Source organism: Trachypithecus francoisi, unplaced genomic scaffold (genome assembly GCF_009764315.1).
Source record: "Trachypithecus francoisi isolate TF-2019V2 unplaced genomic scaffold, Tfra_2.0 Lachesis_group11, whole genome shotgun sequence".
Lineage (NCBI taxonomy): Eukaryota > Metazoa > Chordata > Mammalia > Primates > Cercopithecidae > Trachypithecus > Trachypithecus francoisi.
Window position 1 is genome coordinate 32,747,994 of NW_022681456.1, and position 27,967 is coordinate 32,775,960.

The following is a 27,967-nucleotide window of genomic DNA, read 5'->3' on the forward strand; positions in this document are numbered from 1 at the left end:
TCATCAACAAAACAACATCTAATGATTATTGAGCACGTAAGAGTGCCAGGTACATCATGACTAAAACCCCAAAAGCAAATGCAACAAAAACAAACAAGTAAATAAATGGGACCTGATTAAACTAAAAAGATTCTACACAGCAAAAGAAATAATTATCAGGGTGAACAGACAACCCACAGAATGGAAGAAAATATTTGCAAACTGTGCATCTGACAAAGTACTAGTATCCAGAATCTATAAGAAACTCAAACAAATCAGCAAAGGATAAAACAAGTAATCTCATCTAAAAGGGAACAAATGACATGAATAGACATTTCTCAAAAGAAGACATACAAATGGCCAAAAAACACATGAAAACATGCTCAGTATCACTAATCATCGGGGAAATGCAAATTAAAATGACAAGGAGATACTACCTTACTTCTGCAAGAATGCCCATTTTTAAAAAGTCAAAAAATAATAGATGTTGGTGTGGATGTAGTGAAAGGGGAATGCTTTTCACTGTTGGTGGGAATGTAAATTAATACAACCTCTATGGAAAACAATATGGAGATTTCTTAAAGAACTAAAAGTAGACCTACCATTTGATCCAGCAATCCCATTAGTGAGTATCTACCCAAAGGAAAAAAAGTAATTAGACAAAAAGACACACGCATATATATGTTTATTGCAACACAACTCACAATTGCAAAGATATGGAACCAACCTAAGTGCCCATCAACCAATGAGTGGATAAAGAAACTGTGGTATATATATACCATGGAATACTATTCAGCCCTAAAAAGGAATAAAATAATGTCTTTTGCAGCAACTTGGGTGAAACAGAAGGCCATTATTCTAAGTGAAGTAACTCAGGAATGGAAAACCAAATGCCATGTAAGCTATGAGTACGCAAAGGTATACAGAGTGTATAATAGACTTCAGAGACTCAGAAGGGAGGAGGGGAGAGAAATGTGGGATAAAAAAATACATATTGGATAAAATGTATACTACTCCAGTGACGAGTACACTGAAATCTCAGAATTCATCACTATGCAATTCATTTATGTAACAAAACACCACTTGTACAACTGTGCCCCCAAAAGCTATTGAAATTTTTTTTAAAAAATACTTTTTAAAAAGAGTGCCAGGTACTGAGCAAGATATTTTAAAAACAATATCCCATTTTTTAAAAATTCATCACAACTCAATGATAATAGTAATAATAGCAGGCAATGATTGAGGATTTTCCATTGGGAAGAACTGTGTTAAGTACTTTACACACATCAATTTATTTAATCCTCATGACAATCTATAGATACCTGCTACAAAAGACTGTCCTGAAGATTAAATGAATTAGTACATATAAAGCCCCCCAGAACAGTTCCTGCACATAGTAATCACTTGATATAGGTTATCTATCAACATGATTATTACTATCATCATCATCACACATCACCAACATTACCATCATCACCATCATCATCACCATCACCATCATCATCACCATTATCATCACCATCATCACCATCATCATCATCATCACCATCATCATCACCATTATCACCATCATCATCACCATCATCATCATCATCTCCTCATCCTTATCATCATCTTCATTGTTGTCCTTATCTTACAGGTAAGGAGTCTACAGCGCGGAAAGGTTAAGTAATTTAGGACACCTGGGAAGACAATCAGCTGGGATTGGAAACCATGTTGTTTGCCCTCAGGGTCCTACTCTTCCCATGATTTTCATAACACTTACTACAAAAGGCTTCCAATGCAGTGAAATAGTTTGGAACCCCGTCTTGCACCATACTCCGAGATAATTTGACCTCTAGAATTCATTAGGATCATTATTAAATTGTTTAAAATCAGACCTCACCTGATCTTAAATAGGATGTCAAGTTTATATATAGGTCAGCACTCCTCAGCTTTCACAAATGTCCATAAACAAAAGATACTTTGGAAACACTACATCTATTCTATACTGGAATAGTTTCAATAATTTTGGAAGCTTTTTTAAAACTTCAAAGCTAAGTCCAATGCTGGTTCACAATCTTATACAAAAACATATTCAGAAAGGCAGTAGGGTCACTCACTTACTCAGACAGTATCTTTTAGGAATTCTACCATTTTCTGATGTGTGTAGACTCTCTTGGCATTGAAATGAATGTGACAGACACTGACCTATTTGGAAATGCAGCCATTTGAAATTTTCAGTCAGATGCTGATCGGTTTTGTTGGTTGAGGTTTGAGGTTTGAATCAAAACTCATTCAGACATTAGCACATTTCCATATGCCTCACTGATAACTGAGGGCAAAAGAAAGCTCTTGATTTAATCTAGTGCTGAGAAAGTGGCAGTCATTGTCACTGTGCACGATGCTTGTGTTCCAAAGTTATTACTTTAAAAGATTGAAAACCATCATTTCTCTCATTGATGCCATAAATACTTATGACAAATAAAAACACCAAAGCAAATTAAAATATTTTTAGTGGAACCAGATAAAGAGACCAATGTAATGAGGAAATTTAACCCTGATCTTTGTTTTGTTTCTAAGGTTTCTTTTTTGTTTTTTTAAATTCTCTTGTGTTTTCTTTGTTTTAAGTATCACAGGTCTGACAAATCTCCAGTGAAATCCTAAAGCAAGAGAGCTGGTAAATTCTAATATATAATATATTATAAATCTTGTACAATCCACAAAAACGGCCTGCAAAATACATAATATCCCCATTTTGCAGATCTGAGGCTCAGAGAAAGTAAGTGTTGTATAGTATTTAAGGATTAGCTAGCTCTATATCTACTGTACCTCCCATCTAGTCTAGTTCACATCCTATTACCAGAGGCAGGAACTTGCCCGGACTCCCTTTGCAGCTAGTATAGTGGATATGATTTAAGCTCTCCCATAGAGATGCCCTTGTAAGACATTTGGAAAGTAGAAACAAGCTGTTCTGTTGTTTCTACTGGTAAGCAGGATCGTGGAGTTTTGCTGTGGCAGCATCCTGACTTCTAGTCACTAGCTTTGAGGGTATTGAAAGGCAGGGGGCAGGGTATTCATCGTTTATAGCTGCACATTTGGCAGGCAAGCCCCGACTCTGGAGCTAGTGATTGCCAATGAAGGCAACTTCCTGATCCCTAGATGGCAGCTGAGGCGTTGTCTTCCCGAAGCCAACCATCCTGAGGTGGCTTCCTGAGTTCCCATCTTCTTGCTTTTGGCAGAAGAGCAACCGGCAGGCCAGTTCTGCAGTGTGGCTCTGAGCGTCTCCTGGAAACTTAGCATAGATCCTGTTACTCTGACTCTTCCAAGGTCTGTATTAATTCCTTTCTGCCTGAATTGTTGGTTTCTGTTTTACTTCGCTGAGTTCTAACCAGTAAATATTAAGTAACTTGTTTATTCAGCCAAGAAGTGCAGAGCCTAGATTCAATGTGAGCTTGCCAGCCCCCAAAGCCCATGCTCCCTTTGATGGAAAATTCGCTTTGCATCTGCTGAGTGCAGATATCCAAGAGATGTGCATGGGGGAAGAGGGCAGCAGGGTCAGTGGGGAAACCAGGCTGCCTGAGCAGCTCTCACAAGACCTGCAGGCATGAAGCATCAGTCCTCTGATGTGCACTCCACCCTATTCTGTCCTTCTCCTCTGGTTTTCCTCACAGCCCTTCCTCAGTCCTCTATTCACTAATCTAGGATAATTTTCATTTGTTTTCACAGGAGAACACATAAGGAAGATAAGGGAGCCTGTTTTTGGCTTTTCAGTCACCAGAGCTTAAGCCCCCAAATCCTAAAGACCAGATAAAACTTATTCAAGTTGGGAGGAAGCAGAAAACTAAAGAGGAAGTCAAAGAGCTAAGACATGTTAGGTACCTGAGAAGGTCCTGACCTCTGTCCCTCCCAACTCCCTATCCCCAGACAGAATTCTAGGATAGGTGGATTGAGAGATGATAGAAACTCTATGTCATTTGGGATCCCAGAAGACGAGGATTCTTGTGCCCTTTCCTGGGTAGAACTGGAAAAAACCCCAGGGTTCTCTGCACCCAGCATGGCATAGAGCAGATGAAACGGCGGCATGGTTTCTCTGGGCAGCCAGGCATCCTAACACAGCACTGAGGCAACATCAGAACCCACCCACCTGAGCTGAATGAAGGAGACAGACAGGGCCAGACATGATGGAGGAGTGTGCTCAGGACCCCAGGATGATGCCACAGAGACCTTTCCCACTGGTGACTGAAGACCAAACAGAACAGCACTCTAACAGATCTCGGACTGTGTCAACAGCTGTGGCACCAAGCCCCACCCAGTCCCATAGCTGTGAGACCAGAGCCCCACTCCCCAGTGTCCAATCCCTCCACAACCCTACTTTAATCCTGGTACTTAGATAAATCCCCAGAAGAATTTTGGCTGGGGTGAATGGAATGATCCTGAATAAAATAAAATAAAGTTTCCACCAGAGCTTGAGACTGAATTAAATCCAATTAAAAAAAATAAAGTTACATTTCTCTCACATATGGGCTGTGAGTTGAGTCTTGTGCTCACTCACTGCACAGCTTCTAGTTAATTTGTACTCCAACCCTTAAGAGTCATGGGTCAAGGCCAGGCGTGGTGGCTCATGCCTGCAATTGTAGCACTTTGGAAGGCCGAGAGAGGTGGATCACTTGAGGTCAGGAGTTTGAGACCACCCTGGCCAACATGGTGAAACGCTATCTGTATTAAAAATACAAAAATTAGCTGGGCATGGTGGCTGGTGTCTGTAATCCCAGCTACTTGGGAGGCTGAGGCAGAAGAATCACTTGAACCCAGGGGGTGGAGGTCACTGTGGGCCGAGATTGCCACTGCGCTCCAGCCTCGGTGACAGAATAAGAGTCCGTCTCAAAAGAAAAAAAAGAGTCATTGGTCAAGAACAGTGTTCAGCAAACTGCAGCCAGCCGTTTTTGTTTTATGTTTTTTTATTTTCCTGCCTATTTTTGTAAGTAAAGCTTACTGAAACATAGCTATGCTAATTTTCTATGTGGCTGCCTTTGCACTCCGGTAGCAGAGTTGATTAGTTGCAACAGAGGCTGCCATGGTGTGAAGCCTGAACTTGTTACTGTCTGGATGTTTACAGAAAAAAATGTGCCAATCCCTGGTGTAGAACATGGGCCCTGCCTGGCTCCAACCCATCCTCTCCCTTACGTGCCTGTCCTTTTCCTGACACCATGGGGGCAAAGTCTCAAATCAAAATCAATGGAAAAATTTTGTCTTTCTCTGCTGTTAAAAATATACTTATGTCCAAATCCAGCTTCTCCTTCCTAAACCTCCCCAAAGGTTGGCTCTCTTCTGACTACTTTCTTCGTCTCCTTGCCTTCTGTGATCCTGCACTTTCTTGTAGACTTCTATCTTGATTACTTCTATTCTATATCCTGTGTGGGTTTCTCTTCCCCTGACCACCTTTAAGGTAAGTGTTTTCTAGGGTTGTCCTTGGCCCACTGGTCTCACTCCATTTACCCTGCCAAGCCCCAGAACTCTTTGCAGGTGGACCAAGTTGCACTTGGTCATAAGCACAGTTCACAAGACAGAAAGACAAATTCACTCCTAAGGAGATAAGCCATCCCAGGTTAGTGACTTCAGGGGTTCATTCCCTTGGCTTAGACAACACTGATACCTTAACACCTAAATAGACTGTTTGGTTTTATTCCTCTCGCCACTGAATTAGTCAATATTACCCTTGAGCAAACAACTGAAGAGCACAATGATCACTTAGTAGACAACCAATAAAAGGCATCATAGCCTGGTGGTCAATCATACAGGCTCTGGAGTTAGATTATAAGCTACAGTTTTGAAGCTCTTATTAGCTATGAAAACTTGGGTAAGTAGATTAACGTCTATGCTTCAGCTACCACTTCCATAAAATGGGCATAAGACAATCAACACCACTAATCATCAGGAAAATGTAAACCAAAACTACAATAGGTAGCACCTCACTCCATTTAGAATCACTATCAAGAAATCAAAAGATAAGTTTTGGCAAGGATGTAGAGAAAAGTCAACCCTTACTGCTGGTAGGAGTGTAAATCTGTGTAGTCATAATGGAAAACAGTATGATGTTTCCTCACAAAATTAAAACTGTAACTACCATGTGATCCAGGAATCCCACCACAGGGTATATCGCCAAAGGAAATGAAATCAGTAAGTCAAAGAGATATCTGCACTCCTATGTTTATTGCAGCATTATTCACAATAGCCAAGATAGGGGATCATCCTAAGTGTTCATCAATGGATGACTGGATCAAGAAAATGTGGTATGTATACATAATGGAATACTATTCAGCCATAAAAAAGAATGAAATCCTGCCATTTGTGATAACATGGATGAGCCTGGAGGATATTACATTAAGTGAAATAAGCCAAGCACAGAAAGACAAATACCATAAAACAACAAAAACAAACAAAACCTACAACAAATTCAATTTAATCATAAGTTCCCTTTAGCTATGTGTGAGGTTGTGAAAAGGAAAAAAGCTAAAGACTCCAACTAAGCTAGATACTCTAACAGTCTTAAACATTAAGCTAAAAAGTCTAATAGTCTTTTCCTACAGATCTGTGACTGCACAACAAAGGTGAGGAGGCAGGAGCAGAGGAGGAGAAAATGGGAAGTTGCCTGGGAAAAGGGAAGCAATTAGTTCAGGGATTTCAACAACCAATACAGTAAAATCTGAAAGAGAAAACTGCCAGTCAAAGATGCTTACCTTTGCACCCCTCACAGGTCAGTGCATTATAGTGGTATCCAGAGGCTCTGTCTCCACAAACAACACACAGCTCATCCCCTTTGATCCTCCCTGCTGACGCGCCCATGCGGGGCTTCTTTGTTACAGGCATCTCTGCTACCTCAGTCTCTCCCTGGTAGAGAGACTCAGCTGGCATTCGCCTGAGTTCATATATTCCAGGAGAGTACCACTCTTCAGGCTGCTGGGGGTAGAAACCCAGGTTGGAATAATAGGATGATGAGGAAATCTGTGGTTGAACTTGGGGAAACTGAACATTGCTGTATTGAGAGTATGGTTCCACTTCCAGGTTCTGTCCCAGAGGACCAGCCACTTGTTCTGTTAAAACACCTGAACAAAAGTGACAACAAAACTGGAATGAATGTCATCATTCTGGAAATTAGAGAGACAGTTTGGCGTAATGGTTAGGAGTTTGGGCTCTAAGAAAAGATTGAAACATTTAACTACATAAAAGTTTACAACTTTTGGCCGGGCACGGTGGCTCACGCCTGTAATCCCAGCACTTTGGGAGGCCAAGACGGGCGGATCACAAGGTCAGGAGATCGAGACCATCCTGGGTAACATGGTGAAATCCCGTCTCTACTAAAAATACAAAAAATTAGCCGGGCGCGGTGGCGGGCGCCTGTAGTCCCAGCTACTCAGGAGGCTGAGGCAGGAGAATGGCGTGAACCCGGGAGGCGGAGCTTGCAGTGAGCCGAGATTGCGCCACTGCACTCCAGCCTGGGCGACAGAGCGAGACTCCATCTTAAAAAAAAAAAAAAAAAAAAAAAAAAAAAAAAAAGTTTACAACTTTTTAAGAGTATATATACATAATATAATTAAATGACAAATTAAAAATTCAGAAAAAATACCTGCAACATAGAGGACAGAGTCATCTCATTAATGTATAAACAGCTCTTGAAAACCAATAAGAAAACATTTGAGAAGCTATGGAAAGAGGGATAAAGGAAAGGAATAGTTTTAGAAATATAAATGTAAGTGTTTTGTAAACAGAAAAAATGTGCTCACCTTTGCCAATAATTAAATTTAAATTGAAACTAAAACATTACCGTTTTCATCTTCAAATGTGTGAGAGTTTAAAAAGTTTGATTATACACACTATTGGGGAAAATAAATACTTTTTGGGGGAAATTTGTGAATATTTTCCAGTTTTTAAAACTTCAATGTCCTTTTAACCCAGCATAAATTTTCCACTGCTTGAAAATTTATTTTAGAAATATCCTTGAACATCTATGAAAAAGTGTTTTGTAAAAATATTCACTTGCAGCAAATTTGCAAGAGCCATAAATTGGAAAATAATCTAAATATTCATCCATATGAGTCTGGTTAAATAAATTTGTTATATCCATACACTGAAATACTAGGTAGATGTAAAACAATTATTTAGATTTCTATGTGCTGTCATGGAAAATTTCTACAATAAGGTGCTATATGAAAAAGGCAAGCTATAGACCAATGTGTATATTCACATGGTTATTAAACACCAATGGGGTGTGTGTGTGTGTGTGCAGGTGCGTGCGCACAAAGGCAAATTTCTGCATGATACAGAAGAAAGTAGGTGGTGGTGACTGTGAGAGGTGTTATTTTCACTTTATATTCTGGGAGAGAAGATTGCATAAATTTTTTTACTGTTTGTAGTTTTTGCCATGTGTATATCTATGTGTTATTTTAATCATTATAAAACAAAGGAGGAACTTTAAAAAAAGAATACAGTGCCTGCAATCTATCTACTGTATTCAAATTCCTGCTCTGTTACTTACAATCTGTGTGCAGCTGGCAATTCCTTAATGTCTTTAAGTTGCAGTCTTCTCCTAATAAAACAGAGAATAATAACACCTACCTCACTGGATTGATATAAAGATTATACGAGATAATGTGTGCCAAGTGCTTTGCTAAATGTTTGGCACACAGGAAGTGCTTGATAAATTATAGCTGACTTAAAATAGGAATAATAATTATTATTCTTACTACCATCATTATTAAAGGAGCCCCTTATTTAGAAAACCTCTAGGTAATAGAAAACCATCAGGTTATGAAAATGCTTCTATTTCCTGGAGACATCAACTATGGCTCTTTAGAAAATAAAAATATTTAAATTATGCAAATGCTGAAAAAAGACATAAATAAGAGATGGGAAAGTTTACAAATGTGTCTGACACTTCCAAATGTTGTCAGACAATTCCATCTCTTATGAATAATTCCATCTCTTATGAACAATGGGACTTTGAGCAAATTATTCAAACTATTGATAAACATCGGTTTTCATGGCAGCAAGTTTGGGATGATAACATCGACATCAAGGGTTAGGCTGAGGATTGAATGAGATAATACAGATTCACAGTTCCTTATCTGAAACCCTTGCAGTCATATGTGTTTTAGAAGTCAGAATTTTCAAGATTTTAGAACAGAATACTGTGCTATTTATATATCCCTCCCAGCACAGTCTGGAACAGAACACAGAATCAAATACGGCAATATTTTCCACAGTGAAATATATGAATATTTACAGTCAGTACAATAAGTAAAGACCATAAATAGTTTCACATTCATTCAGGTCAGGTTCTGTCACCAAAAAAGTGTGTGCCAAACTTTTATAAAAACGTTGTTTTGGGGGGCTTTGGGGATTTCGAATTGGCAATGCTCTTTGCTGTGCTCAAAAGATAGTTGAAACGATTACTATAATTATTATGATTACTATCACTATATTTTGCAGAAAACTTTTATAGAGTTCTTTGTAGTGGCAGGCACTTGTATGTTCTCATTTATTTCTCACAAAACCCTATGAGTTAGGTAACATTATTTTCCCCCACTTACAAATGAGTACCATGAGGCACATAGAAGTCAAGCAACTTTACTCCTACCTACCTAAGTAGATGAGATTTGAGCTCTAGGAGTCCAATCTCAAAGTCCATTCACTGAATTGCTGCTCTCTGGGGGTAATTTCAGGTGTGTGATGCTTAAAAAAAAAGATATTCAAAGCCCCTCTCTGCATCCTCCTACTTGCGTTTGTTACCCTCTTCTCGGTCTCCACTTGCATATAACGGGCCTGCAAGTTTCTGCATGACCCTACCCTTGCTTTCTTTTCCAGCCATTTTGCATGTTTGGACTTCTCTGTTTCTTGAATGTGCCTTGCTCCTTCCAGACTCAGGATTTCTCCCACCTGCTGATTCCTGAACCTGGAATGGTTCTCAACACAGCCAACCCCTCCCAGAGCTTCATCTCACTAATGTCCACTTATCTCTACATTCCCTGTAGGTATTGCTTCTCTTGGGAAGTTTTCCCAACAGAAGAGGTTTCCAGGTCCCTGGGAGTCATGTTCCTGAATCTAGTTTTATGGCATTTAAAAACCATTACTTACCCTACCTGGGCTCCCTCTGTTTATCTGTAAAGAAAAGACTCCACCCTAGATGATCTTCTAAATCTTCTTTATATCTAAAAGTCTCCATGGGTATATGACTAATAGTTTATGAACATTAGAATTCAGGGTTTTTCTACACTGGCAAAGTTCAGAATATACATATTACATGTTGAAAATAATGCTTTCTGCATTAACCCAGGAAATGATTGACAGAGCACATGGTATACAGTATCTGTACAAAAATCGATTTCCCTTCCTTCTGTCTGACTTATCCATACAAAAAAAGCATAGGCCAGGTACGGTGGCTCACACCTGTAATCCCAGCACTTTGGGAGGCCGAGGTGGGTGGATCACGAGGTCAAGAGATTGATATCATCCTGGCCAACATGGTGAAACCCCATCTCTAATAAAAATATAAAAAAATTAGCTGGGCTTGGTGGTACGCACCTGCAGTCCCAGCTACTTGGGAGGCTGAGGCAGGAGAACCACTTGAACCTGGGATGTGGAGGTTGCAGTGAACCAAGATCAAGACACTGCACTCCAGCCTGGCAACAGAGCAAGACTCAGTCTCAAAAACAATAACAAAACAAAATAAACAACAACAATAAAAAAGAGTATGTCTAACGGACAAAATATTTTAGAAATGGTGCCTTGTCTTACCACCAAAAAATGGAAGGGGAAAAATATGGAATTATTACACAAAAAGAAAAGATAAAAATAAGCAAAATCCTTATCTATTTCATCACCAAATACGATGAAAATTTCTGGAGTGAACGGAATTGAAAAAAACTAAAAAGTATTAAAAGCATTTAGTTTCACTTACACTTAGATTTTATCCTCTAACCTATCTTATTCCCTTAACTCCCCTTCCTCCCTCGGCCCAATTTCTCTCTGCCACAGCTCTAGTAAGGATAAGTAATTTGGGCCGGGCGCGGTGGCTCAAGCCTGTAATCCCAGCACTTTGGGAGGCCGAGACGGGCGGATGACGAGGTCAGGAGATCGAGACTATCCTGGCTAATGTGGTGAAACCCCGTCTCCACTAAAAAAAAAATACAAAATCTAGCGGGGCGAGGTGGCGGGCGCCTGTAATCCCAGCTACTCTGGAGGCTGAGGCAGGAGAATGGAGTATACCTGGGAGGCGGAGCTTGCAGTAAGCTGAGATCCGGCTACTGCACTCCAGCCTGGGCGACAGAGCAAGACTCTGTTTCAAAAATAAAAAAAGGATAAGTAGTTTGCCCAAGATCAAAAACCAATAGAATCTGGATTCTGTAGCATCCAAGGAAATGTATACCGTTTTTTGTTTTTGTTTTTTTTTTTGAGACGGAGTCTCGCTCTGTCGCCCGGGCTGGAGTGCAGTGGCCGGATCTCAGCTCACTGCAAGCTCCGCCTCCCGGGTTCACGCCATTCTCCTGCCTCGGCCTCCTGAGTAGCTGGGACTACAGGCGCCCGCCACCTCGCCCGGCTAGTTTTTTGTATTTTTTAGTAGAGACGGGATTTCACCATGTTAGCCAGGATGGTCTCGATCTCCTGACCTCGTGATCCGCCTGTCTCGGCCTCCCAAAGTGCTGGGATTACAGACTTGAGCCACCGCTCCCGGCCATGTATACAGTTTTTTCCTCCTCATATGACAATTCTAAAATATTTCAGCATTATTTCAATAAAACAATTATTTTCTTTTCTTTTCTTTTTCTTTTTTCTTTTTTTTTTTTTTGAGACGGAGTCTTGCTCTGTCGCCCGGGCGGGAGTGCAGTAGCCGGATCTCAGCTCACTGCAAGCTCCGCCTCCCAGGTTTACGCCATTCTCCTGCCTCAGCCTCCCGTGTAGCTGGGACTACAGGCGCCCGCCACCTCGCCCGGCTAGTTTTTTGTATTTTTTTTAGTAGAGATGGGGTTTCACCGTGTTAGCCAAGATGGTCTTGATCTACTGACCTCGTGATCCACCCGTCTCGGCCTCCCAAAGTGCTGGGATTACAGGCTTGAGCCACCGCGCCCGGCCAAAACAATTATTTTCATAATCAAGAAACACAAAGGAGTCCCAAGTCAAGTCAGATAATGATATCACTGTCATATCACTCTCTGGAATAATCTAGATCAAAATGGAAAGTTTTCACAAAGATATAGATAATATCATGCTAAAACAGTAGGACATCAGTAAAAATATGAGAAAAGTACACAATAATATTAAATAATACTTCTATTCTTGGCCAGATGCATTGGCTCATGCCTATAATCCCAACACTTTGGGAGGCCAAGGCGAGTGGATCACCTGAGGTTAGGAGTTCGAGACCAGCCTGTCCAACATGGTGAAACCCCATCTCTACTAAAGAAACAAAAATTAGTTGGACATGGTGGCAGGCATGTGTAACCCGGCCACTTGGGAGGCTGAGGCAGGAGAACCACTTGCACCTGGGAGGCAGATAGGGTACAGTGAGCCAAGATTGCGCCATTGCACTCCAGCCTGGGCAACAAAGTGAGACTCCATCTCAAAAACAAAACAAAACAAAACAACAACAACAACAACAACAAAACCCTTCTATACGAAAAGCCCATTCACTTCTAGCATTTCATAGTGTGTTCCCTAAATCTCCACAAATAGAGAAGTAATTACACAGGAACCTTACAATCAAAGAACCAGCATGGCCAACATATTCCAAAATGGTTGGACTAGAACAACTTCCACCATTAACTGACCGTGAGATCTTAACTGACTAAGCTTTTCCTATTTCAATCTCTTCTGTAAAAATGGGACTGTTGCTATCTCAGAAGATAGTTCTGAGTGTAAAATACGGTTGTCGAGAAGCAGTTTTGGTAAGTCGAGTGTCATTAAAAGACATGTTTCCTAAAGAATCTAGCAAAATCCTGATTTTAGTGATAGTTAATTGATAGTTAATAAGTAATTATTAACACATAGTCTGTCTTGATGATATAAGTATTGGGATAGTTCTTTCATTACAAGTGTATATTTATAAACATATGCTCATGCTCTCTGTGTGTGTGTGTGTGTGTGTGTGTGTGTGTGTGTGAGATAAACAGTTGCTATTTAGCAGTCACTGTGTTAGGGTCTGAGGATATGAAAGTGAAAAGACACATATGAAGGCCAAGCCTTTCTCTTGTTTGTGTGTTTTGGGAAGTGGGAATGTCAATGGTTGGGACAAAAATAAGTAAATAAGTAAACAAGTAAACAAATACAACATTGTCTGGCAGAAAATAAGATGTGGAGGGAGTAGAGGTAGTTTGACTTTAATTTAGAGTATGCTTTCTGAAAAGGTAAATTTATTTCTGTTTTGATACAATTTAAAAGGGAAAATACACATTAAAATTTACATTTAGGAATTTTTATTTTGGAATTAGTCTATCAAAGAGTATGAGAATTAGGATTCCTTTGTGATGGTTCTCCAGGAAAGTTTAGGAAAGAGTTCTTAAATGAGAACACATGGATGGACTCCAGGGGAGTCTGAGAAGCCCTGAAAATAAAGTAAAATTTTTCTAGTTAGACAGTCTCCAGGTTTCAACACCTTCTCTAAAGGAGTGTCATCTGAGGGAACTTTCTGAGGTGATAGAAGGGTTCTATGCCTACCAATATGGTAGCCACTAACCACATAGGGATATTGAACCCTTGGAATGTGGCAAGTGATACTTAGAGTCTGAATGTTAAATTTTATTTAATTCTAAGTTAAAATTTAAAGTTGAATAGCCACATGTGGCATATTAGCCAGTGCAGCGCTAAGGAGTCTGGGACCAGAACCACTGTACCCCCAAATGGGAAATCAGGTTTGCATAAAAACAATGGCACTCTCCCATAATCTCACAGTGAGTTTCTGATGCTCCTGAGAAAGGGTCCAGGTTATATCCAGCTTTTCATCCCTGGCAGAATGCTGACCATAGTAAACGTTTAATGAATGTCTCTGTTGACTTGCAGTGCCTAGAAAAGTTGCTTTTTCTGCCTTACTTTATTTCTTAATCCATGGTTTCTTCACTAAACGGCAGGGCTTTACCGCAAAGTTGTTTGCTATTCCTGGCATTGGGCCTTTGTGATGTTAGTGCCTCTCCCTGCCTTGTCAGCTGATCACCTACTTCTGGTCACCTACACCAGGAGGCCTGCCCCAGTTCCCCCAGGTGGAATTCACCTCTCCTACCTCTGTACACACTTCTATTATGGCACGTATTGGAAGTATATACAATCATTTCTTTTGTTTACAGACCTATCTTCCACGCTGAACTTGAGATGGTATGAGATACTGCCTAAGAGTGCCCTCTGAGCAGACAAATCTGGATTCAATTCACCCACAACTTGTTAGGTATATGAACCTGGGAAAGCCATGGAACTTCTTTAAGCTTCTGTTCCTTCCTTTACAAAGCTGAAATAATGTAGTGCCTGCATGACAGGCTATAACAAAGATGAACTAAGACAAAGAATATAAACTGCATAGTGCCTGACACCACATAAACATGCATACTTTTGTGATGGTTGTCATTAGTCTGTGAACTCTTTGATGGAAAATATTAGATTATATTCTCTTCTTTATATTCCTGGCATCTAACTCAATGCCTGACACAGAGTAAATGTTTATTAAATGTTGGTTAAATTGAAGTAAATGGGAAATTTGCTTCCCTGGCCTTCCAACTCATTTCCATTTCTGAATATGGTGTCGATCATTTTTAAACATCACATTTAAACAAAATGGTACACTACCAAGTCTATGAGCAAAAACATGTTCACAATGATCATTTTTATAAAAATGATTCGAGTTTTTTCTTGCTGGAAATTTAAAAGATGAATTTCTGTTTTAAAAAATATGAAAATAGGCCGGGCGCGGTGGCTCAAGCCTGTAATCCCAGCACTTTGGGAGGCCGAGACGGGTGGATCACGAGGTCAGGAGATCGAGACCATCCTGGCTAACACGGTGAAACCCCGTCTCTACTAAAAAAAATACAAAAAATTAGCCGGGCGAGATGGCGGGCGCCTGTAGTCCCAGCTACTCGGGAGGCTGAGGTGAGAGAATGGCGTAAACCCGGGAGGCGGAGCTTGCAGTGAGCTGAGATCCGGCCACTGCACTCCAGCCTGGGTGACAGAGCGAGACTCCGTCTCAACAAAAAAAAAAAAAAAAAAAAAAAAAAAAAAATTAAAATATGATTTACATTATACTGTTTTAATTATAATCTATGTTTTAATTCAGAGAAAACCAAGAGCCTGGGCCTAAAGCTCAACTCTGTGCTTATCTGATTTTTCATGGACTGTTGGAAGAAACCTGTTGTGAAACTACTTCATTAATTCATGTTTCCCAAACTCTTTTCATTTCTTTTTACCACAACCTACAGTTTTAAATACATTTTATCTCATATCCCCTGTACATACTTCTACATATGTAACTGAAACAAAATTTCATGAAATACCACTTGTCTTTACTCCTTGAGGGACACTCTGATATTTCTATTCTATTATGTTCTAATCCAGTTTTTAATGCTGGTCAGAAGACACTAAATAGATTTTGTGATTCCCTGGGAACTGAGACTTGCCATTTTAGGAACACTGCATTAAACAATGTGTGCTAAAATGTTTTTTCAAGTGTCCATTGATATCAATGTTAGAACTGTCTAATGTTTGGTTTGGAAGAATAGTGATAATTTGACATAATAGTCTGTGAATAATTTTAAAGGAAGCATCCTTAGATTTCATCCCAATAAGATATTTGTCTGTTTAGAATCCAATAAAAATCACTCCAACCCAAACTCCCACCCCAGTCTTCTGGGTCTGACTGAGCCACCATCTTTGACAGACATCTGTTACTGTCATCTCCAACCAAAGTCCCCAGATTTCCTCAGTCCACTTGCAAGAGCTCGACCTGAGAGCACCTGTGAACAGTGTCCTACCTTTTGCGGGCTTCATACTCATCATTTCCGTGAAAAATCCTGACGGTGTACAGCTGCAGTGAGGACTAATTTGAATTGGATTTTCTAACTCCTGAAACTGCATTACCATTCTTAGCTTATTCACAGCAACTGAAAATGAGACTAGGTAAGGAGTGAAAGAGGACAGAGGTTGTGTGGTTTACTGATTAACTTCATTACAGAGCAGAATATTTGTAAATGTTTATGAGAAAAGTCCTCAATGCCAAATTGCCTAGTAAGCTGGAAACGAGTCTCTTAGATAAACATTTTAGGGGAGCACTTTTCCAGTTTAAGAACTTTTAGAGGGTAGGTTTCTGTTCAGTGGCTCTAAAACTGGATTTGGAGGTCAAGTGCCATGCTCCAGGTCCTGACATTCGTTCCCATCAAAAGGTGGCAGAATGGTATGATTTAAAATGGAATGGTATGATTTAAAATGGAAACATTTTAAAGCATAATGCTTGATACGATTTGGCTGTGTCCCCACCCAAATCTCATCTTGAATTGTAGCTCCCATAATTCTCATGTGTTGTCTGAGGGATCCGGTAGGAGATAATCGAATCATGGAGTTGGTTTCCCAACACTGTTCTCGAAGTAGTAAGTCTCACAAGATCTGATGGTTTTATAAGAGGTTTCCCCTTTCGCTTGGCTCTCATTCTCTCTTGCCTACCGCCATGTAGGACATGACACCTGTAGTCCCAACTACTCGGGAAGCTGAGGCAGAAGAATGGCGTGAACCCAGGAGGCGGAGCTTGCAGTGAGCCGAGATTGGGCCACTGAACTCCAGCCTGGGAGACAGCGTGAGACTCCGTCTCAAAAAAAAAAAGACATGCCTTTCAGCTTCCACCATGATTGTGAGGTCTCCCAAGGCATGTGGAACTGTGAATCCATGAAACCTTTTTCTTTATAAATTACCCAGTCTCAGGTACGTTTTCTTTTTTTAAGACGGAGTTTCTCTCTGTCGCCCAGGCTGGATGGAGTGCAGTGGCGGGATCTCGGCTCACGGCAAGCTCCGCCTCTTGGGTTCACACCATTCTCCTGCGTCAGCCTCCCGAGTAGCTGGGACTATGGGCGCCCATCACCACACCTGGCTAATTTTTTCTGCATTTTTCGTAGAGACGGGGTGTCACTATGTTAGCCAAGATGGTCTCCAACTGCTGACCTCATGATCCACCCGCCTAGGCCTCCCAAAGTGCTGGGATTACAGGCATGAGCCACCGCGCCCGGCCCTCAAGTATGTTTTCATCAGCAGTGTGAAAACGGACTAATACAATGCTTAACAGCGTGATGCATGCAGGCCAGATGACCTGGCCCGCTGTTGTATAGTGTTACAGGGGCTGAATTATTCCCACCCCCCGAATTTAATACAGATACTCCTTGACTTATGATGGGGTTACATCCCAGTAACTGGATATCTCATGTAATGTATCGAAAGCTATGCTGAAAGTGTCTCTTTCACACCATTGTAAAGTCTAAAAATAGTAGGTTGAACCATTCATTGTAAGATGAGGATGTATATATGTTGAAGCCTTAAACCCCAGTACCTCAGAATGTGACCTTATTTGTTGATAGGGTCATTACAGAGAAAATCAAATTAAAATTAAGATCCAATATGACTTGTATCCTTATAAAAATTGGAAATTTGGTTAGAGACAGAAACACAAAAAGGGAAGTTGATGTGAACACATAGAGGGGAGACCACCATCTGTGGGCCAAGGAGAGAGCCGTGGAGCAGATCCTCCACGCACAGCTTTCAGGAGGAGCCAACCCTGCTGATAATTTGATTTTGGACTTCCAGCATCCAGAACTATGAGATAATTTCTGTGGTTTAAGCTACCCAGTGCATGTTACTTTGTTATAGCAACCCCAGCAAACTAATACATCCAGGCTGTCTTGGCACTTATTGGCTCTGTGGACAATGGACAAATTCCTGAACCATTTTCTGCCTTGATTTCCTTGGTTGTAAAACGAGGTTGATAACTATATAACCTCAAAGAATTATATGTGATTATTAACTAAAATAGTATTTATAAAATGCTTAGCACAACAGGTGGCTACCCATCATCACTATGTTGATGTTATGATTGCTCAGCTTTGGACTCATGTTGTACCTTGGGTTGCTTATTGAACAGGAATAATTCTATTTTTTACTCTGCAGCATAACTTTTGGACATCAAGTTTAAGTCTATTGGTTGTTTTTTAAAAATGAGGGCTTTAGAAGGGGACTCAGTTGATCCAGGGTAGAGCCCAGACATAACGTAGCCAGATGCACTGTGTAACCTTATGTGAGTCTCTCAGCTTCTGTGGGCCCCATTTGTCCACATCAATAGATGGCAAAACACAGATAATAATTCTTGCCCTACTTAGGCCTGTTCTGAAGATAAAATGAGATAGTAAATATGAAAGCAGTTTTAAAAGGCAAAGGTGAGCTATACAAGTGGAATAATCATTGCTAAGACATTTCTATAGCCTTCACAAGTTTCCAAAGTGGTTCCATACACATTATCTCATCAGATCTTCACTTGCACCCTTTGAGGGAGGTATTATTTCTAATTTCCACTATCTTTAAGCTTATTTCTAAATATATATATATATATTAGAAATATATATATATTTTAAACTCAGTGTCTTTCAATGATTTGTCTATAGTCTACAGTCATCCCATTAGTAAGGTATGAAGCTGGGACTTTAACCCAGGTCTTCTGACTCAAAATCCCGTGGTGGAAAAACTAAGGTACACTTGCTGTAATTACCAAGAAAGAGGAAAAGAGCGGTGGTCTATAGGTATATTTCAGTTTGAATTGCTTGATCAATGGTCACCATCTGCAAAGCCATTTTCAGTCCTCAGTTTACTTCTGACCTCATTCTCCCCTCCTCACAATCCCAGAGCTATCCTTGCCCTGAGAGGATCATAGGTGAAAGAGCTACCCAAAGGATATGAAGCTAGACGAATGATTCAGAATTTTCCATTTCAAGAATTTTCCACTGAGTTTTTCACTGGCCAAAATAAACGGACCTGTCGGTTGCCCTCAGAAACATCTATACTAGATAAGAAATGAGCAGGATTATTTAGTTGGCCCAGGAAACCCTTGTTGCTGAGTGAAATTCACACAGAATATTCTCATAACAAGACAGATTGGGTCCCTTTGCATTTTTCTTATGGATGATCAACTGCCTCATATTATTTTTTCCCTAAAAATTGATTTTTTTTCCCTGAATATATCTGCTGTCTGAAACAGTAACCACTAGCTATGTATGTCTATTAGTCTCTTTTCACACTGCTATGAAGAACTATCCAAGACTGGGTAATTTATGAAGAAAAAAGGTTTAATTGACTCATAGTTCTGCATGGCTGGGGAGGCCTCAGGAAACCTACAATCACGGCAGAAGGTGAAGGGGCAGCAAAACATGTCCTCAAAAGGCGGCAGTAGAGAGAGTAGGAAGGGAGAAGCACCACACACTTATAAAACAACCAGATCTCGTGAGAACTCACTCACTATTATGAGAACAGCATGGGGAAACCACCCCATGATCCAATCACCTGCCACCAGGTCTCTCCCTCAACATGTGGGGATTATAATTTGAGATGAGATTTGGGTGGGGACACAGAGCCAAACCATATCAGGCTATTCAAATATTAAATTAAATTAAATTAAATTAGAGTCAGTTCCTCAGTCACACCAGTCACATTTTAAGTGTTCAATAACCACATGTGAATAGTGGCTACCGTATTGGACAAAGTAGATCTAGAACATTTCCTTCATCACAGAAAGTTCTATCTGATGGCACTGTTTGGCACAATATTTGGGAGCACTGTGAATGTTGTATCCCTCATGCTGAGGGGGACATCAGTTATGAAGGCATGAAAAAAGGGAGGTCCCAGAGTAAATGTTGGCAATGCTTTTTTTCTGAGAACTATCCCTCAGAACAGACATGGTCAGCAGGCTTTAAAGGAAGATAATCTTATTGAAAGACCTTCCCAGTTGAGAAGGTGAATAGAAGTATTCTCTAAGCCTGGAGACTTAAACATTTGATTTTGTTTCCTTGCCTGATTATATTTCAGTTGCCTACTTACTAATTATGGAATGTTTAGCACATTATTTAACATCACTAAATATTCATTTTCACACCATAAAAGGGGAATACTAATGGTGCCTACCTTATAGGTGTGTTGTGAGAGTGAATTTTAGTGGCAAACAGAGTACTTGTGATGTGTCAGGCATTCTTCTTATCACCCTATTAAATAAGGCAAGTAATTTGCACAAAGTTAAGGAATTTGTTCAAGACCACAGGGTAGTAGATGGCAGAGATTGAAATCAACCCAGGAAATCTGTTAACAAATCTAAAATGTACTTAGCTTGATATCTGACACATGAGTTTCTATAAAGCACTCAAGAAATACTAGCTGTTATCATTACAGTTATTTTTATTGTTGTAAGTTAATCTATTTGCAATATGATTTTATAGTCAATCCTTTTCAACTTGCATCCCTAAGAATCTGTTTCTTAGCCTGCAAGGTTGAGAGCTAAGGCCTAGACTGCAGTGGAATCACCCACCAACTGGCCAACTCTCTGACTCATTGCACACCTTTTCCAAACTCTGCAAGCCCTAGCTGAAAGAAGCAGTAATCTATTTTGTAATAAGAAAAGGCTCATTCAGTATTTCTTTCCTTCTCCCATTTCTTTACTCCACTAACAAGAGAACCAGATCTGAGATTCCTTGGGAAAGAAAAAAACCAAAGTCACAGTAAATTAAATACCTTAGAGATTGCTTGCAGCTATGGAAGAGCTGTGGAGAAGAAACAGCAGTGACAAAATATTTCAAGTATGCTAAAGCAAAGCTTCATTTTATCTGAGATAATGGTATCTCGCCATCTTTTGGAAACTTTCAACTTTAATTCACCCGAGAAGTCAGAACTACATTCACTTGAGTTGAACTCAGTGAGATGGAAAAATACCTGAAATCAAATGTCAGATATATTCTACAAAACTGTATTTCAAAACCTTTAATTGCATTTTAAAACATCTGACTGATTCTGTAACATCTGGAAGATTCTTTTAATTTAAGCATAAATCATAGAGAAGAAGCAGATTTCAAAGTGAGTGTATTCTGATACAAAGAAAGCATGAGGAGGCTGAGGAGGGAGGACTGCTAGGGCTCAATAGTTCAAGGCTGCAGTGAGCTCTGATTATGCCACTGCACTCCAGCCTGGGTGACACAGCAAGGCCCTTTCTCTATAAAAATAAAAATAAAGAAATAAAGCACACCCTGAGAAAATGGACATACACAGCTGAGTGAAGCATAAGGCAATGAAAAATAGCCAAAAGAAGTAAAAGGGATTGTATAGGATCTATTTCCTGACACTTGCTAGGCCTCAATCAGAATGGGGTTCTGGAAAGACTATTAGATACAATATTAAATGCAATACAAGACATGGATTCCAAAGCTGTTGTTAACAATGTAATAATGCAAACGTGAGATAGAATGTGTGTTCCCTCCTTAGGGTACCCAGAAATTTATTTACATATTGTTTGCTTTTTCTGTTTTTTGAGACTGAGTCTTACTCTGTCGCCTAGGCTGGAGTGCAGTGGCACAATCCCATCTCATTGCAACCTCCGCCTCCTGGGTTCAAGCGATTCTCCTGCCTCAGCCTCTCAAGTAGCTGGGATTACAGGCATGCGCCAACACACCCAGCTCATTTTGTATATTTAGTAGAGATGAGGTTTCACCATGTTAGCCAGGCTGGTCTCAAACTCCTGACCTCTGGTGATCCGCCTGCCTTGGCCTTCCAAAGTGCCCAGCCTTATTTACATATTGTTGATTCTCTCTGGCTCCTTGAAAGTTCTTTGCACTCCACAATGTTGAGGTTAGCAGTACTTCCTTCTTTTAATGAGTGGAATGGTGTTTATCAACAATTTAAAATGTAACAACTACATTTCAAACTCTGGATTAATTGTAACAGTTTAGGATGCCTTGCAGCTTACAGAGCACTTTCCCATACAGCCCATTCCTTCCTCCCAACAACCTGTGAAGTGTGACATTATTATCCTCATTTTACAGGAGCGAAAACTGAAGTTCAGAGAATCTCACTTGCCTCTGAGATTGCCATTCCCAGTGTCACTGTGCTACGTGAATCAGGAACCACTGTGCCAGGAGCATTGGTTGTGGGAGGATAAGACTGTACTTTCTCTTGCTTCTTCTCTTATTGTTGGAATGCTTTGTCTCTTAATTTAGTCTTTAAGTTTTTGTAAGTTTTGAGTTTTTAAACCATAATTTGCTAAAAGTAAATATAGACTTTAGTTAATATACCATCTCCTATCATATTCACTCTGTCAAATGGTGGGTAGCTGTGGACTTTGTCATTATTACTTTTTATTATGCACTAGTTGCATAAAACCTTGCCTTATTCATTCAACAGAGACGCGTTTTTTAATCCATTAAATTAATCTTTGACCAAGCTTCCTGGCTTGCAGGATCTCCCAGAGGAAAAGAGACGAATCTCTGTGTGGTAACTGTGTCCTTCCACCCCCAGGCCTCTATGTGGATTCAGTTACCAACGGGCTAGATTCCCATCTGGATTTATCAGGGTTGTCTGGCAACAGAATAAATTAAAGGACTTCACGGAGGTGATTCCAACCCCCGTCTCTCTAATTCCATTCTGTCCAAGTTTCTTTTCTTCCTTTTCTAGTGGTGCTGTCACATCCCTTCAGTCCATCTCTGATCTGGGCCATATCTGTGGCAACTGCGAGCGCAGATGATGACCGCAGGCTGACCGCCTATCATTTCAAGAGCATGTCACCCATCCCTATGCTTTCTGCCCAGGACTTCTCTAATCTCACAGGAGACAGCTTGGCCTGAGCTCAAAAACAGTCCAGAAGTGCGGGGAGTTAATGCCGCCTGGGGTGACGCTCAACCAACAGGAGCCAGGGGCCAGTTAATATTAATATATGCTCCAGTCCCTGACCCCTCTGCTGACAGTTCTCTGTGCTACTCCCAGTGGCATCAAGCTGGCCTCACCCACAGCAGGGATCTTGACAACTGACCTCTTTTGTTTTCCCTCCTTCCCTGTTGCATCACCCACTCCCTCGCCTCCACTACCCCATCACCTCTCACATAAACTGCCTTCACACAAGTCCTCATTTGGGCTTTGTTTTTTGGAATAAACATTACAGGGGTGAAGACATTTCCCCTTCACTCTAAGCAAAGCCTTTGAAGAGTGACAGGCCCATGGTCACCTCTAGAAGAAGCTGCAAGTTATCACTGAAAAGGTCATTAGTGTCTCCAGCACCCAATAGTGAGTGCTTGTCAGTATTTGTCTTCAGGTCACCTTCTAAATGCCTTAAAGATGTCATTGAATTACGGCCTTTATAATAACCTGCAGTGAAGGGGACCATGCCCAGGACCACCTTAGAAGGACTTGTTGAGCCATGTACCAGGTGAGTACCATTGAGTCACCACTTCCTGACATGGACAACGGTAGCATTTTTGTGGACTCAAATGTTTAACCTAGATGGGGTCCTAGAATTCCCAGCCTGATAATCTACCTTTACCAATTGAACTTGAGTGAGTTGTTCAAGGCTGCACAGCTGGTTAATGGGAAAGCAGTTGTCTACCCCTAAATAAAAACAAGTAGAAGACAAGGCCATTCTGAGTCCATTCCAGACTTTGGGCCTTTGCACTTGGTATTGCCTTCTCTTCAGGCTGAGCTCAACTGTGGACTCCTCAGGGGCCTTTCCTGACTATACCACTTAGAGCAGCCCATCCCTCCAGACACTAGGGCATCACTCTATTTTGTTGCTTTCATAGCATATATCACTACCTTGGGCATCTTTAGGTCCAAATAAGATAAAAAAAAAATATTATTTTGTTTATTGATTTATTTACAAGTTTATTGTGAGTTTGTTCTGTACTAGGATCTTGCCTGTCCTATTCCCTGCTTTATTCTAAGGCCCAGCATATTGTCAGTGCCCGATATTTGAAGAGAAGAAATGACAGCTATCCGTAGACTATTCCATTAACCTGGTTTGCCCTTATTGTAACAACATGACTGCTGTTTTGAATACACAGTTAACCACTGGAAAAGAGTCCAGCTTTCTGGGCAGTTGAACCCATGGATTAACCCTTCTGAACCCCTGGCATAGCTTAGACCCAGGAGTACTGAGTTAGGCCTGTGGGCTACTCATTCATGGGCCAGTCTTTTCCCTGGTGCCTTCCACTCTAAACACAAGAAGGGGCCATAGAAACCATCAGTGTCATCATGACATACAAGAAGACGAGGAAGAGAAATAAAGGAATCAAAATTTTCTTCATCCTCCCCTTTGGCATACCTTTAGCTCAGGTATGTTTTTGTTTTTGTTTTTCTTGAGATGGAGTCTCGCTCTGTCACCAGGCTGGAGTGCAGTGGCGCGATCTTGGCTCACTGCAACCTCCGACTCCCTGGTTCAAGTGATTCTCCTGCCTCAGCCTCCCAAGTAGCTGGGATTATAGGCATGTGCCACCATGCCCAGCTAATTTTTGTATTTTTAGTAGAGATGGGGTTTCACCATGTTGGCCAGGATGGTCTCGATTTCCTGACCTTGTGATCTGTCCGCCTGGGCCTCCCAAAGTGCTGGAATTACAGGTGTGAGCCACCACACCCAGCCTAGCTCAGGTATGCTAAGTGGTGTGAGACTGAGGGCCTAGGGAAAAGAGATTTGAAAATAATGCTTAGACTTGGATCTACAGCCTAGTGGAGAAAAGGAAAAGGAGTCCTAATGGTCACACATGGTCAGATTAGCTTACTAGAAGAGGGGACCAGATAAAGAGTTGAGGAACATGCTCCAGCGAAGAATTATAGCTCTGCATTGCAGCTCATGCAGCTCATGCTATATATTCTCAGAAACCTTAAATGCAGTGTTAGGAAATGGAGTAAGAATGTGGTCCAGCAAAAGAGAGAGAGGAGAGAACCACACCATAAAAGCAGAAGGCACAGTGCTTCCTTAGCAATCATTTTTAGATGCTTCTAACCTGACGGCATCTTCATGGTTTTTTCCGTATTTACTGACATCTTTTTCACCTTATGGCTGCGGAAATCACCCTGAAATCTTGTGTGCTGGCTAAAAATTGGGCTAGCTTGTAAGGAAAACCCTACAATTTTCTTTTTGTGTACAAATTGGAGCTGAATAGATTGGTTTATGAATCATGAAGCCTAAGCTCAGAAATCTCAGCCTACAGTCATAAAATTTTCCAGCAGGAAATGGCAGTTTTTATTTGAAAAAAAAAAAATCTTAAGTGGAATTTTTCTTTATCTGTGGCATGTGCCAACAGTCCTAATTATTCTGTGAGTTCTGATTGCTAGAAGAAAAAATCATTAAGATGTCTATACATTGATTTTTTTCTGAGGAACCATAGAAGGGGAGGCAGGACAGAAGCAAATGGTGAAGTGGCTAGACATGGAGGCAGGGCCTGTCACTGCCCTTGACTGCACCTACAGGATGAAGATAAGCCAACTGGAAGAAATAAGATGCAGCAAGTACTTGGGAGAACTGCATTTAATAAATAATTACTGCTGCCTTTGGTCTCTCTGAGAGTTACTGATCAACATCTGTTTTTTCCCTAAACCTCTTTTTCCTTTCCTTTCTATTATTTATTACTGGACTCTTATTTATCAAGTGCCTACTAAATATGCACTGAATAATAAAATATTAATGAAATATGGTCACTGCCCTTAAATGCATTTGTACTGTATGGAGGCAGGTAGACATGTAAATAATTATTACAAATAATGACCCCTTTTTGGAAATGGCCTAATCAACTATCACACACTAAAGTGTTAATGACTAATAGGTAACAGTACAAATTATTAATTAACAGGTCCTAGGAATATCAGTAAGCAAATAAGCGGTCATGCCTTCATACATTGAACTTTGAGGAACTTCTAGTGTTTGCATTTTCACTATTATGGTATATCGTGGCCCATATATTAACGTAGGGTGAAAACTGGGAGCATCCTAGGCTCCCAGCAGGGCCATTATGCAGAAGGGAATTATTTTAACACTGGCAGAAAGGCTCCCTGCCCCACCCAAAATATTGCCTTGGCTGACTCTTTGTTAATGTTCTCAGTTGAAACTCTTTATAATGAGATGTTTTTCATAAATGCATAAAGTGGAGCAATATATCATTTTATGGTATCATCTAGTTACAGATCTACTGAAAACTACTTAGTACAATTCGTCCTCAATCCTGCTTAAATGACTAATCCTGACACTGTGCCATAGATCCCCCAGCACCGGAGGAACTGCAAAAGGAAATCTGCCCAGCTATAACCTAAGTAAACTCAGCCTTTAATAGGTATCATATTAAGCCATAAGAATCATGATTTCATAGTTTAGTACCTGCTATAATAATATTGGAATTAGCCTTAGAGCAAGAATCGCTTTCTACTCGCTGCTCTGTTAATTATCTAGCCTCATGGCCTTGAGCAATTCACAAAGCTTTTGCAGTCCTCATCTATAAAAATGAAGACCATTAGGTTCTATGAATCCAAGGTCCAATCTACCTCTAACCTTGCAGAGTAGCTAACATTGATTAAGTACTTAGAAGGAACAAAAACATGTTCTTGACCCTGGGTTGGACTCATCATCTAGGCATTTCCTCATGTATTCCCAAATCATAGTTTATTCTTAGTGACATTCAAATGAACTTGACAACTTACCAAATAAATTTTCAGAAAAAGAAAATTCATCTGTGGTAGGCAAATGGGAATGTTCAATGAGATTCATTTTTGATCCCATCCAAATTTTTCAATTGAAATACACTTTCTTTATGGTGGCCTTCAAAAAAAACTCCTGAAAGGAAAATAAATAAATAGAGTTTGTGACTGTGGGGATGGGGGACAGGTTGGTTAGGAAAGCTAGGGAAGGAGAGAGTGAGATCGTTTATAAGAGTACAAATGGCTCCCTTTGAATGCATTTTACTATAGCCTTTCTGTATATCTCTTTTCTCAATATTTATCATTTTTATACCTCATTGGGTATAAAACTGCCCAAGATATGTGCTTTTATGAGAGATACTCTCTAATTTATCTGAAAAAAAACATATGTTTTCATTCAAATTTCAGCCCTTGGGAGATTTGGGCAAGCTACGATGACATTTTGACTATGTCTTTATTAGAAAAAAGAAACAAATATAAAAGGCCTTGATTTAAAATGACATGAATCCGTCCCAGCTACTCGGGAGGCTGAGGCAGGAGAATGGTGTGAACCTAGGAGGTGGAGCTTGCAGTGAACTGAGATCGCGCCACTGCACTCCAGCCTGGGCGACAGAGTGAGACTCCGTCTCAAAAAATAAATAAATAAATAAAAATAAATAAAATAAAATCAGATGAATCCATGATTCATTATCTTAAACTTTATTCTAAAGAAGAATAGGTTTTTATAAATATTAATAGTGATTTAAAGCCACTTCCTACTGGAATTTTTTTTTACTATCTAGGCATTATGTCAGCAGATCAGAAAATCAGAGATCTTCCTTATATCTGCCTTTTAGAGGACATTTCAGGGGCTTTCATTTTCACTGTCATGATCTACCTTGGTCATGTATTGATCTGGGGCTTTTTAAAAAGATACAGTAAAAAGAAAAATAATGGTAAATCTCACCAAAGTGTCTGAGGTTTCATCTTGAGGAAATGTCCAGAAGAAATCCAGGAACCCAAGAGAAGCAGTGTTCACTTTGAGCTATGTCTCTAGGTCTTCTTTTCTTCTTTCACTCCTTCCACAATGTTTTCTACCTCCCTAAAGAAGTAATTTGAAAGGATAAATAATTAAAAGTGATAATGTGTGCTATCAGAATCTCTTTTCCCAAGCTGTTTTCTGACGATGATTTTCAAACCTTTTTTTTCTGTCTCCACCAAGACATGACTTTATTTACAAATAAATAGCTATTTATATTTGCTGCCCAGGAAGAGAATATAGTGGGTTTTTTGGATAAGTATGTATTTCATTAGTATTTCC

General features: G+C 40.2%; 1 protein-coding gene across 4 annotated transcripts in view; it reads right to left on the reverse strand.

Annotated features, from left to right (window-relative positions):
* The window catches only part of NR1H4 (nuclear receptor subfamily 1 group H member 4), an 85,375-nt gene that overhangs the window by 38,786 nt on the left and 18,622 nt on the right, over positions 1-27,967 (reverse strand). For 2 of the 4 annotated variants that reach the window (XM_033220918.1, XM_033220917.1), the window contains exons 2-4: positions 27,614-27,748; positions 26,671-26,803; positions 6,699-7,064 (exon numbers count right to left, since the gene is read on the reverse strand). In XM_033220918.1, coding sequence (XP_033076809.1) covers positions 6,699-7,064; positions 26,671-26,749 — 445 coding nt within the window. In that variant the 5' untranslated portion in view covers positions 26,750-26,803; positions 27,614-27,748. Of the gene's footprint in view, positions 1-6,698; positions 7,065-15,962; positions 16,103-26,670; positions 26,804-27,613; positions 27,749-27,967 lie in introns of those variants that run through there. The other 2 variants (XM_033220916.1, XM_033220915.1) reach the window with 1 other exon arrangement.